The 13,546-nt window shown below is 37.4% G+C and overlaps 1 protein-coding gene across 1 annotated transcript; it reads left to right on the forward strand.

Annotated features, from left to right (window-relative positions):
• The first annotated feature begins 702 nt into the window (after positions 1–702).
• LOC134496765 (vomeronasal type-2 receptor 26-like) lies at positions 703–12,095 on the forward strand. Its single transcript, XM_063302476.1, has 6 exons — positions 703–878; positions 2,173–2,464; positions 6,365–7,207; positions 8,276–8,503; positions 10,005–10,131; positions 11,197–12,095. Exons 1-6 carry the CDS (start codon positions 703–705, stop codon positions 12,093–12,095), a joined length of 2,565 nt encoding a protein of 854 aa, XP_063158546.1.
• Positions 12,096–13,546: the final 1,451 nt, after the last annotated feature.

Consider the following 13,546-nt stretch of genomic DNA (forward strand, 5'->3'; position numbering starts at 1 on the left):
TGTTAGAAAACAAATGATTGTTAGAAAAGGGAGAACTAGCAACTGAAATGGGATTGAAGGAATACACTTCTCACCTTTTTGCACAATCTTTTTTTCCAAATGCTGAGATACATCGGTGTCATCTGCCAAAATCCAGAAATGAATCTCCAGTATGGATTTAACCATGCAGTTACATCCAAATGTTTAGGCACCCCTGGTCAAATTGCATGTTCCATTAAGTTCAAGTGAACAGAAACTGACCCAAACACTTTTGCTTGATGACTCAGAGGCAATGTCACTTCATATGTGACAAACCAATGTTAATTTTCAATTGTCTTATAGAGAAACTGCAACTATGGACTTGCTGATCATCTTGGTCTTTACTTATGTAAAGGCAGGTTATTCTCCTGCTTCTCCAAACCTCTGCTGAGTTTCAGTGACCAGTAGCAAAATTAGTAGCAAAAAGTAAGGAAGTTATAAATATAACCCATACAGTTTACAATTAAAGAAAGTGATTAGGAAGGTGCACTTGTCTATTGCTCTTACTATAATTAATTGCATTTTCCAGTCTCCTGAGAAATACAGAGCAGACTGATATAAGCCTGCAAACAAAACTGAGAGCATTGCAGATGAAAATAGATGGATCAGTGTACTGAGGGAGGATTTGTATTTGCACCGAAGATGTCAATTTTAGTGATTTTGCTGGTGGTGCTTTTTCCCAATATGGTAGGCAAGGCTCACGTTGTAAAATGCAACATCCATGATCTTCATCCTCCACTTCAGAAGTATCTCAAGCAAGGAGATCTTATCATTGGTGGTGTACCTACTCATTCTGGCTTTGTCCCTGTGTCAATAAATTTCAGAAAACAGCCTCCTGTGCCATTTTCTGAAGAACTTCTGTAAGGATTTAATTTTTAGGGATATGTTTATTTGGATTTCTTATCTCTCTGGAAGAATCCATCTTAGGGCTGGTGCCTCCAAATAATGGTTAGGGCTGAGATAACATCCCACGCAAGGTTTGTCCCTAAAAGACATATTCATCAGATCTGGCTATTTTGACTTAGGCTGCAGACCATGTTTTTAGCATTAAAGGGATATTGGGGGTGGGGGGGATGAAACACCAAAGAGGCTATATTTTAGGGCATTTGTGTTACTTATAACTGCATGTTCTTTAATTTGTTCCTTTCCACACATCATTCTTTCATATCATATACTGTTGCACTCATCTCGTGGCTCATTTTATGACGGAATTGAACAATTCAGGGGGGGTGGGGATATTGTCAGCCATTTCCCACTATAAATAATACTGCACAAGCATCAGTTTCTCCTCACTGTCATAGGGGTGTTCCTTATGAGCAGAGCTCTCAAATACTATCATGCCAAAATTGATGTCCTCTACGAAATCTATGAAATTAAGTCTACTTAATTCTCTGGGCATGTTAGAATTTCTTCTCGTGATACTTTTGAGTTTACTGATGCAAGATGGCAGTGTTGGTAGTGATCTTTGTTTTTCAGTTACCTATTTCTCCATTTGGACCCTCCTGGCTGCTCATTTTTTCCTATCTAAAAAAAACCCTCATGTTTCTTCATGATATCTCCCCGTGGGACTGAATGAAATTGTGGGATGTCAAGAATAGGGCAGATGTTGGGGAGATAATGTGAAGGATGCTCTGCTCACACACCCTTTAGCCCCCCTGTGACTAAGGTAGATATAAGAGTTTCACACATGAGTTGTGAGAAAATCTTCCTCATTTTCTTCTCCTTTGAAGAAAAAAAAATTTTTTCCAGCAAACTGAATAGGCTTTTGTTTAAAAAAGCAACATAATTTTGTGAGAAAGGAATTGTCTTCAGTGCAAATACGTTATGGTCTTACATTGAATCACTACAAGCTGTAAAGATCTGTTACTCATGGGAACAGTCCTCCAGATCCTGAGGCTGAGAATCTACCCAAAGATCACTTCTCTTGGCCACGCACATGCACAACATGCCCTGTTTTGATTTTGAGGAGATGGATGGCTGTACTTCTAATGCTGTTTCTTTCCTCACTGCCTCAGGAAAGATAACGATGTTGATCCAAATCACACTGACAATCATGAAACAAACAACACCCACAACTGAATATATACAGTAAATATAAGATTTTTCTGTAAATGTTGGCTTTCCTTCTGATATCAAATGCAACTCCTGTTGTAGCCTGCTGCCTAAGAATTACCAGCACATCTTGGCCTTGGTATTTGCAGTAAAGGAGATCAATGAAAACCCTCAGATTTTATCCAATTTCACCTTGGGCTTCCATATCTATGACAGCTATGACAATGCTCAAAGGACTTATCAAGCCACCATGCTCCTTCTATCAGCAGGAGAGAGACTGATTCCCAACTACACATGTGATGATCAATACAATCTGATAGCAGTCATTGGGGGTCTTGACTCCACTATTTCCTATCATATAGCAACTATTTTGGATATCTATAAAGTTCCACAGGTAAGATATCAGAATAATTATGCATGAGAAAACTGGGGATATAAGACTTTTTTCATACCTCTTGTTTTTATAATACAACATGCACATTTTCAAATTGTCTTGTTTTATTTGTATTATGTCAGAAGCTATGATGCATGGTCACTTCTTAACTGGTCGCCAGAGTTCATGGCAACAATAGAGTCACAAAGAATACCTTCAAGTTTCTTTTAAGCCTTCTGCTTTTTAATTCACAAAGCCTATCATCCCATTCTAACCTATTCAAGGCAAAACACAGAATACTTAAGAATTTTAAAGTCTTTATTTGGAACTTAAAACCATTGGGGTCTTTTTGTTGGCAAGACTCATATCTACCATTTTGCATTTTCTAGAATTTGGCTTAAGAAATTCAACAGGATTCATTGTGGTCCACATGATTCTTACCCAGCACTATCTATACCTTCTTCTGGGACTTATGCTATATTTCTAGATCAAAATCTCCACTTCTTTCCTTGAACCACTATCGTGCCTCAGCATTCAGAAAGATCCTTTTCAAACCATTTTATTTCTTGATAGAGCACTAGGGGAGCCAAGAGCTTGGTTCCACACATGGCGTGGCTTTGCTGCCAGTTGACACTGTTCTCCTTTGGTTCCTGTTAGAAATCTCCCCTTTCATATAACTTTCCAGCATCAAGATCAATAGTTTTAATGATCACACATGGGAACCACGATTAGAAAGATACTGTATTTAAGACTTGAGTCAATTGCAACAATTGGTTATTAAGCCAAATTATTTCTGGCTCTGTGCTTCTTAAAAGTTCAGATGCTTTGTTTAGTATCTATCTCATCACCATCAAAGCCCTGCCTATGAAAAGAACTCATTTTTCCCCCTAGATATTTAGGGGAATTAAGGTATTTAAATTTAAAGTTGTCCCTATATTCTAGATGAAAGTCTGTATCAGCAACTTTTGCCTCTCTACCAAATGATTTGGTGAAGCCCATTTGTATTCCACTTTTTCAGAAACAGGAAGTTATAATCCATTTTTTTTCTATTCTGTTTTTTCTTCTCTAAATTTATCGTTTTCAGCTAGGTATACTCCATTTTCACATGAAGCCACGCTTACCTTCATCTAGCTTGTAATTGAAACCTTAATATTACTAGTGACATGTTTCCTTTCATAACTGTAAAGGCTGCTTTTCATACTCCATTCCTGTCTTTCATTAGGATATTTAGAAATAGGTTATTATAATAAAGATAGAATTATAGCAGTTGGAATTAAATACATTTTATGCAGTAGCAGGTTTAGAAGTTAACCTTGAAAAAATCTCTGCTCTGTTGATTATCATTGACAAAAAAATCACTGATGACTTCAAGCTACTAGACTATATGAGTCCAGGTAGGTAGAATTAGCAGTAATTAATACAAAGGAGTGACATCAATTAAAGAAATACAACTATTGCCCTCTCTTGACCAGGTTTAACAAAGAAGCCATGGTTGTAAAGTGAACTCAAAATTACTGTTCTTCCAAAAATTTTATTTTTGTTTCAAACATTCCCAATTTCATTGCTTATGACTTGCTGTTATATATAGTAATGAATTTTATTTATGCATAAATAGAAGAAAATTTTGAATTTGCAAACCATACAATAGAAACAAAAAACATGATGGAATTTGTGCATGCCATGTAAACCATATAAATTGGTTAAAGGTAAAGGTAAAGGTTTCCCTTGACATTAAGTCCAGTCGTGTCCGACTCTAGGGGGTGGTGCTCATCTCCGTTTCAAAGCCAAAGAGCCGGCGTTTGTCCATAGACACTTCCGTGGTCATGTGGCCGGCATGGCTACACGGAATGCCGTTACCTGCCCGCCGAAGCGGTACCTATTAATCTACTCACATTTGCATGCTTTCGAACTGCTAGGTTGGCAGGAGCTGGGACTAGCAACGGGAGCTCACCCCGCCATGCAGATTTGAACCGCTGACCTTTCGATCGGCAAGCTCAGCCAGTTCAAATTCTTAGGAATTCAAATAACGTTGAATAAGGACCAATTGATTTAGTGTTACATGGTTATGGATACCATTTCTCCCTGACACTAAGAAATCAGTATCTAAGGTCTCAAATCAATATTTAAAATTTACTTTGGATGGTTAGAAACAATCTAAAGTCTCTTCTCTAATTTCTCAATTGTTCTCTTTGGAAGTACAATAATACATTTGTTAAATACAGAAGATTGGAAGATAAATGTTACTGCTCAATATATTTTGCAAAAAGATTAATCACATGTTCCAGTTTGGTTTCAAGTTTCTTTATAAATAGAGCTTATCAATTATAACCATTAGCAACATTCAAAGAGTAAGTCTATTCTTTGCAGATTAAAGGAATCCATTCAACATTGCATCAATACATTAAGCACCCTTGTTTTTCTTGAAAATCTAAAAATAAAACCTCCAGCAGGATAATTTGGAATTTGAATTCAATGAATCTAAGTGAAACTTTTTATGGCACTGAATTCCTTTCATATCCATTTCAGTAAGTCATCATGGACTGAGCATGAAATTAATTCATAGGCAGTACTATATTACAAGTTTGTGTTGATGCAGTTGCAAGCAATTTGGTGCATATTATCATCTTTGGTGACAATGCCCAATAAATAATTTATTTTGATCAAAGATTTCTGAAGGCATTGGGGAAATCTATGCACACACAAACACACATATTTACATATTCTGAAGTTTCTTTTTCACTTGCTCTTTTTTGTCTTTCATTTACTTCCTTTTTTAACATTGTTATTATTGTTGTTTCATTTGGTTAGTTTCCTTTGTAAACCAAATCACTGTTTCTATATGCAAAATATGTGTATTAATCTGTTTAACTAGATCTGAGCCATTTTTTCCTATGCTTATAAATGCAAATATGCTTCTTGAGTTAACTCTACTTCCTGTCTTCTGTGACTTGTGAGTGTGAATTTGAGTTAATTTCAGTGACTCAGACATAGTTCTGTCACCAAATAACAAAACATGCATGCATTCATTTTCAGCTGAAAGAATTTTTAGACTGACTTTTGACTGTGTGCATGTCTATATACACAACTTATGTATGTGTGGAAATAGAGGACAATATTGAGCCGTAAGGAAATCTAATACTGTGTTATGCAAAAAATATAAAAACTTTCTCATAATACAGTGATTTCTTTCTAAACCTGCTTATGAGGAGTCTTAAAATGAGTTTGCATAAGCTTCCTGTGCCATTATTCTGGTACAATAGAATGATGAGACAATGAGTATTTGCATAATTATTTTCTATTATAAGTAATAAAATCAGAATAGATTGGATCCCAGATTTCAGAGTGCATCCACTGAAACCATTGGGAATTATGCTAGTCATGAGCCCAATGGTTTCATTTTGGATCCAAATTAATATTTATTCTACTAACCAGTAAATGTTGTATATATATCTGTTACAAAATCTAACATTTCCCTTTGTTTCCAACAATTTCTGAGACCGGGACCTTCCAATGTTTATTCAGAATTTATTAGGAGCTGCTTTCAAAACTAAAAGTGCCATCTTTCTCTACTGCAGTTAATTCTTGTCATGATCTGTTACATCGAGAACTTCATATTCATCCAAAACCTCTACACAGGTCCAAAATCTATATACAAAATTACAGTTCCCCACTATATTTCCAGAAACTAAAGCAATTTGTATAAATATTTCAGTATATCAGTTTTGTGCCACCTAAATATGATAATTCCACTGGAAATTAAAAAGACAATACCCTGATATTTACCTGAAAAATATTTATTAATAACATAAATGTCCATCACATCAAGTAGTTTTAGGAAGAGTAGTGCAGAATTCCTGACATAATTGATTAGGAAATGTAGATTTATTATTGTTTTCCTCACCACCTATTATCTCTCCTTAGCTCATCTATGGCTCTGCTCCAGTCATGAATGATAAAACTCCAGGTCTTTTCTTCTACCAGACCACTCCTCCAGAATCTTTCCAGTACACAGGAATTATCTCTTTGCTTCTGCATTTCAAGTGGTATTGGATTGGAGTCATTGCTATTGATAATGACAATGGGGAAAGATTTTTGCAAACCATCTGTCCAATTTTTTCCAAGAATGGTATCTGCTTAGCCTTCATAGAAAGGTTATTCGTTTATTTCACTAACATCAGTTCCATGCTGCAACAGGGAACAAAAATATATTATAAACTGATGGGCAGCAAAGCTAATGTAGTATTAGCCCATGGTGAATCATATTCTATGGCACTTTATGGTTGGCTTCCATATTTTTATGAGTTAGAAACAGAAAGGATTAAAGGTAAAGTATGGATATTAACAGCTCAGCTAGAGTTTCTTTCACTTGCTTTACAAAGAAATTGGGAAGCAGACATGTTCCATGGGGCCATGTCATTCAAAACTCACTCCAGTGACATAGAAGGATTCAAGTCGTTCCTTGAAAGCATAAGTCCTTACAACTCAAAAGATGGCTTCATTGGCAACTTTTGGCAACAAGCTTTCACTTGTGTGTTCCCAAACTCCATGGAAGATGATGTTGAGAATATTTGCACTGGGAAAGAGAAGTTGGAGAGCCTCCCTGGGGCATTTTTTGAAATGACCATGACTACCCCCAGCTATAGCATCTACAATGCTGTCTATGCTGTGGCCCATGCTATCCATGACATGACTTTCTCTAACATCAACCTCAGAGCAATGAGAGATGCTCAAAGACAGAAAGTGCAAAATCAAGAACTCTGGCAGGTAATGTTCCAAAAAAACTTTACAGAAAGCGCACTATAACTTGTATCACTTGTATCCTACAAAAGGTTTTGATCTCTGCATACAACTATCATCACTTTTTCATTATCTCACTTTTGTTTACTTCTTCTCCCTACCAGCTAAACACATATATTTCATTTCACTTTCCCTGCTCTCCTCTGGAAGTCTGTGAGCTTCCTCTAAACAGAATGTGGGTTTTTTATCATTTATACCTCCATTTTTTCATTTATGGTTAAAATACACAAAACCAAAGAATAATAAAGAAAAAGATAGAGAAAGAAATAAAAGAAAGTAGGCATGGAATTTAAAAGATCAGAGGATATTAATGATTGCTTCTGTGGTGTCATAGTATGTAGGGTACCTAATGGTAGAAAATCAGGTATACAGATATGGCTGAGTGGTCGACATGAGTGTTCCTTTGCTGTCTTCAACCCCAAATAGCATGTTGTAATATGAAAAGAAATGTTGGATTACTGTTTACAGTATAAGGACCTTCTAGAGCTCTACCACTATTTTCTTGGTGACCATGAATATTCCCATGATCCACCTATATTGACCATGAGATCATTTTCAAAGCATAAGAATGTATAATAAGTAACTCTTGGGAATGAGCAATCAATCTGGATTTGAAGGGCAAAATGTGGCTCAGACATATGTGCAGTACCTATTGCGAACATCGTAAAATACCAGTGTCTTTTGTTATATGGCAGCTCTGACAGCAGCTGTGTGAGCCCAGAAAAAGAGGCTACTTTGAGGTGTTTCTGGCAGGTACTTTGTAAGTACCCCCAAATATATTTTGCACTCTGAATCCAAATATCTGCATAGCCCTAGCCCTACACATGTAAGAAATAGGAAAATTACTTCTAGAAGATAGAACAGAATTGATTGTTGTAATTTGGGTTGATTCCCCTCTTCTTATATTTGAATCATTTCTTCCAATAGGCTTCTCCCACTTGAAAAGCATCAAATGTCATTATCTTGCTCCAACCATCAATTAGAATGCAAAATTGCACTTTTCTCTAAAATGTCGTATTTCCCTTCCCAATGCAGTTCCATCACTTTCTAAGATACATCTCATTTAACAACACTGCTCAAGACAAGATCACCTTCAACCAGAAAGGAGAGCTAGTGACTGGATTTGATGTATTCAACTGGATTATTTTTTCCAACCTCTCTTTACAGAGAGTGAAAGTTGGGAGTGTAGAACCCCAGGCTCCTCCAGATCAAATGTTCACCATTAATGAGGATGCCATTACCTGGCACAGCTGGTTTAACCAGGTAGGAAATAATGGCATACTTTTTTAAATACTTTTTTTTAAAAGATTGAATGAGGTATAATATGTTAAATAATGATACCAATATGAGCCAGCACAGTAATTTCTACCCTGGCAATCTTGCCAGCAGATTTCTTTAGTAAGAAAATTTCATTGGAAATTTAAAACAGAATTACATCTTACAGACCATTTTAAATTAGCAATTTTGTGTTTAATATTTAATAGTACTTTTAGTATATGTAATATATTCCATCATTTCAATGTGAATCAGATGTTACCTTACACTTAAGAGTGTAAGGATATCTCCCACTTCCTTGAAATGTCTAACACAGGAGTGGAGAATCTAGATATTGCCATGCTGTGGCTCCTGGGAATAAGAACTGAAGTTGGGCACTATCTAGAGTAGCCAGATGGTTCCTATTTGTGATCTAGTCATTGAAGCCAAAGTGTCACCAGATATTATCATATTCTTTGCTCTTTGGTTCTTTCTTCTGTTGAGGACAGACAGACAGGAACATTCTGATGGTGGTAGTTTCACAAAATGGATGTATAGAGATTTGTTACAATAGCATATAGGATCTTCATTTTTCTAGCTCCTCTGATGAGAATTCTCTATGGCTATATGTACCATAAAACACCATATACTGGATTATAGTTAGTTGATTAGGAAACTATATACAGATAGTTTTGAGGAGTCTGAGAAACAAAGAAAGACATGGTCTGCCTATCTGGGCAAATCAAACAGGAAGAGGAAATGTTAGGGAGGAGGTGAAAAGAAAGAACAAATCAAGAAAAAAAGCCAAAAAACAGGAATGTGGAAAGAAAAATGACGTAGAAAGAGAAGGGAATGCAGCAACCAGAAGATATGCAATATGAGATAATGACCGGAGGGGAAAAAATCAAGTAAGCAGGAACTGATGCTGTTTACAGATGCTTTGGACCAGAAATGTTCATAACCAGCCAAAATGATGTCAAAATGACAATACATGACATCATCACACAAATGGCACAATTATGTAATGACATCTGATGCAAGCAAATGCCATCATTTGCGCCCCATCCTCTTACTGCTCTGCAGACATACACACCTTAATGAACAGCAAAGAAATGCTGTAAAACCAAAGAACTATCTCCAAAACATTATTACAAACTTAAAATGAGGCAGCAGATAAAACTATACCTCAGGCTAGAACACACTCAAAGTTATGTGTCTGGGAAAGTAAAATTATTTTAAACTCCCATCCCTCCAAAATGTAATAAAATCAATCATGTAATTTCTTAGAAATGATAATATCTTAAGGATCAGGCTAGTTCAGATTAATTCCCATTATGTTTAACATTCTGCTGTGACAGCAGCACCCAAATGGAGATCTCTTCACTGAACCTACTTAACCTATATATTATTGAAACACACTTTACCAGTTTCATACCATACAGAAAAGCCCAGGAACTAAGCTTTTCAATCTCATTATTTTCAGTATTAATATCCTCCTCTTTTATTTTAGACTCGGCCTTTATCGCTATGTAATGAGCCCTGCCATCCTGGCTCTAGCAAAAAAGTGAGGGAGGGGGAGCCATTTTGCTGCTATGACTGTGTCCTGTGTCCCGAAGGGAAGATTTCAGACAAAGAAGGTAAGAAATAGTAGTTTGCAAATAGGAGACTTCATTCCAAGAGCCAAGCTTGATTACATTAAATGGTTGGATCTCCTCCAGCTTACCTTGCATTATTTGAACTAGCTCTGGGGTAATGGTTATGTGCCAACACGTCAGTGTTGACCCTTAGCAATCACATAGATACATTTTCTCTAAGATGATTTTCTATCCATACAGTTTCCCTGGTAAGATAAAGGAGCGGCTTACCATTTCCTTCTGCAGTGCAGTATGAAATGATAGGTTTGTCACATCCAGCATCTTCCTATCACCGCTGCCCAATGTAGGTGCCTGTTCATTTTAGATGGGCAGCTGGGATGACCTTCACACCTGTGGTGAACCTGCTGGGATTATATATTCTTGGCACACACACTGGGCATTCCTCACTCATCCCTTCCAGGAACATCGACCCATCCCTCCCTTGCTGTGATGAGGCAACACGGCAGGACTTGAGGGAGCAATCTGGGGTGTGATTCAGAAAAAAAAGAGTTGCTCTTCTATGGGAAAAAAAAATCCAAACTCTGTAACATTTATATTTTCAGCCCAAATGAATAAAGTTTGCAAGGTATGCTGTAGCTTTATAAGGACACAAAGCCCACTAATTGCCACAGAAATGCTTTTGCCTGTGCTTCAATAAATCTTTTTTGTTTTCTTTAAAAAAAAAGTGTGGTAACTTTTCCAAGTAGATCAAATGAAATATTCAGTGGAATTTATCCAGGGGATACCATTGCCAATTTCAGAAAAAATTGCAGAGGAAGATTTCTGCAGAATGATGAGTAAATGCCTTTTTCCTAAATACACTAGCAGATTGATGAGAATATGGCAGAAGAATAAGGAACAAACTTGCTTTTTCTATAAAATGAGGCCATTGCTAGTCACCACTGGTTTACTCAGCCAAAGTAACTGGGTAATATACTAATCCAAAATCAAAGGAACTACATCAAGCCTTAGTGGGGTGAGTGAACTCAGCTATCTGTCTGAGATGAATAATTAGGGCAGAGAATTATGACAACTGCAGGAGTTAAAAGCTGTCTTTTCCTTTTTTAGATATGAATGAGTGTAAGAAATGTTCAGGAAAAGACTACGCAGACAAGAATCGAGATTTCTGTTACCCTAAGATTATAACTTTTTTGTCGTACAAAGAACCTTTGGGAATCACTTTCACCTCCATGGCTTTTTTCTTGTTTTTGATGACAGCTCTGGTACTTGGCATATTTATGACCCATCACAACACTCCCATTGTCAGAGCCAACAACCAGAGTCTTACCTACACTCTCCTCATCTCCCTCCTCCTCTGCTTCCTCTGCACATTGCTATTCATTGGCCGACCCCATAGGGAAACATGTCCCATCCAACAAATAGCTTTTGCTATCATTTTTTCGGTGGCTGTTTCTTGTGTGCTGGCCAAAACCATCACGGTGGTTCTGGCTTTCATGGCCACCAAACCAGGATCTGGGATGAGGAAGTGGGTGGGGAAAAGACTGGCCAGCTTGATTGTTCTGTTCTGCTTCCTTATTCAAGCAGGCATCTGCCTTGTGTGGTTGACAATTTCTCCCCCATTTCTAGACATGGATATGCATTCAGTGACTGAAGAAATCATACTGCAATGCAATGAAGGATCTATGATTATGTTTTACTGTGTGTTGGGTTATATGGGCTTCCTGGCCATCATCAGCTTTGCTATGGCTTTCCTTGCCAGGAAGTTACCAGATACTTTTAATGAAGCCAAGTTCATCACTTTCAGCATGTTGGTCTTTTGTAGTGTTTGGTTGTCCTTCATTCCAACCTACATGAGCTCCAAGGGAAAATATATGGTTGCTGTGGAGATCTTTTCCATCTTAACCTCCGGTGCTGGACTGCTAGGTTGTATCTTTTTTCCAAAATGTTATATCATTGTGCTAAGGCCTAAATTGAACAAGGTGCAAATTATGAGAAAAAAATGCTGAAGAGTTTAATCTCTCCTTACCAGAAGCTACTCTTGTTTTTAATCTAGAACTGTCTCTATGGTTTCTTAAAATACTCTCAAGTGGTTGATCTTTAGCAGCTACCTCTTCTAGAAGCCTCAATATCTTGCCTAGTCCAAAAACTGAATAAAGATTTACCAAAACAAAATCAAGACAGGAATTTTTGCCCTGCTTACTTTCAGGAACTCTTATTAAATCTCATATGCTATTGTTCTTTAAATTTTTGGCTTTGAATTCTTCTAGCTGGATTACCATTGACAAAGAAAGACTAATTATTGTGAACATGTATGTGAAAGCACAGCATTATCTAAATACAAGTAGCAGCAGCATACTTTCTTTGCCCAGAACAAACTGGATATAAAGTTCGCTATATGCTACTCAGTGTCCCCAGAATAAAGAGAATGACCTATTGAGCTATTAATTTAAGATCATGAAATTTCTTTTAAACAGGACCTGTCACAAACCTCTGTGTCACAAAACTTCTGTAAGATAACTTGAGCTAAGCAATTGGCCCAAAGTAACCCAGGGACCTTCTGTAGTTGATAATAGACATAAACCTGCATCTCCCTGATCCTAGTCCTAAACACTTATCACTACAGTCCTGCAGAGCTTCAAATGGGTGATTCAGTTTGACAAAGTTTCAATCAAATCACCACATCTAAGCAAGTTTTCAAATTGAGATGGGTACCTGCTTTGAAGCACCAAATCAAATTAGGGAGTTCTGAAGGACTTCAACGCCTTCCAAGGTGCTTCAGTGTTTCAATAGCTTTTCCACTGGGTCTGTGATTCTATCTGTCTGTCTGTCTGTCTGTCTATTGCAACTTCAATTCCATACATGAAGAACACTGAGGAAGTGACTTGAGTGATGGGCACCCTAACGTCGACATGGGCAGTCCACCAATGAGAGTTATCACCTTATTAAACTTTCCTAGCAGACCTCACTGGGTGAGACAAGACTAATATAACTTTGGGCTTTATTTATTCTATTGTTCTAAAAAAGTTTAAATGTGGCCAGCTATGTGCCTTAGCTTTGCTTTCTATTGTGTTAGTTCCATACTGGAGTAGCCTACACAGCTGGGAGAACAATGTTCAGCTCTCAATGTTCTACATATAAGCTCAAAGTCAAACAACTATTTCTCAGAAAGTGGTCTTGTGGGACAACTGGCCTGTGCCCTGCAGCTGTCATCTGACCAGCCACATGGTCCGGCAGCCATCTTTGCAGCTTTCCCCATCTTCTATTTGACACTTGGGATTTGAAGGTTTGACATCAGCCTTTAGCTAAGTTTTCAGAGCTAGAGTGTGTGGTTTCTCATCATGGCAACTGGCAGACAGAGAGAGAAGATCTGGACCAGCAAGGACATTCTCTTGGATTGTTGTTTGAAGTGGGATCTGGTTGTAGCTGGACTTCCCTACTGCCCTCAGGTCAGTTCATG

Source organism: Candoia aspera, chromosome 4 (assembly GCF_035149785.1).
Source record: "Candoia aspera isolate rCanAsp1 chromosome 4, rCanAsp1.hap2, whole genome shotgun sequence".
Lineage (NCBI taxonomy): Eukaryota > Metazoa > Chordata > Lepidosauria > Squamata > Boidae > Candoia > Candoia aspera.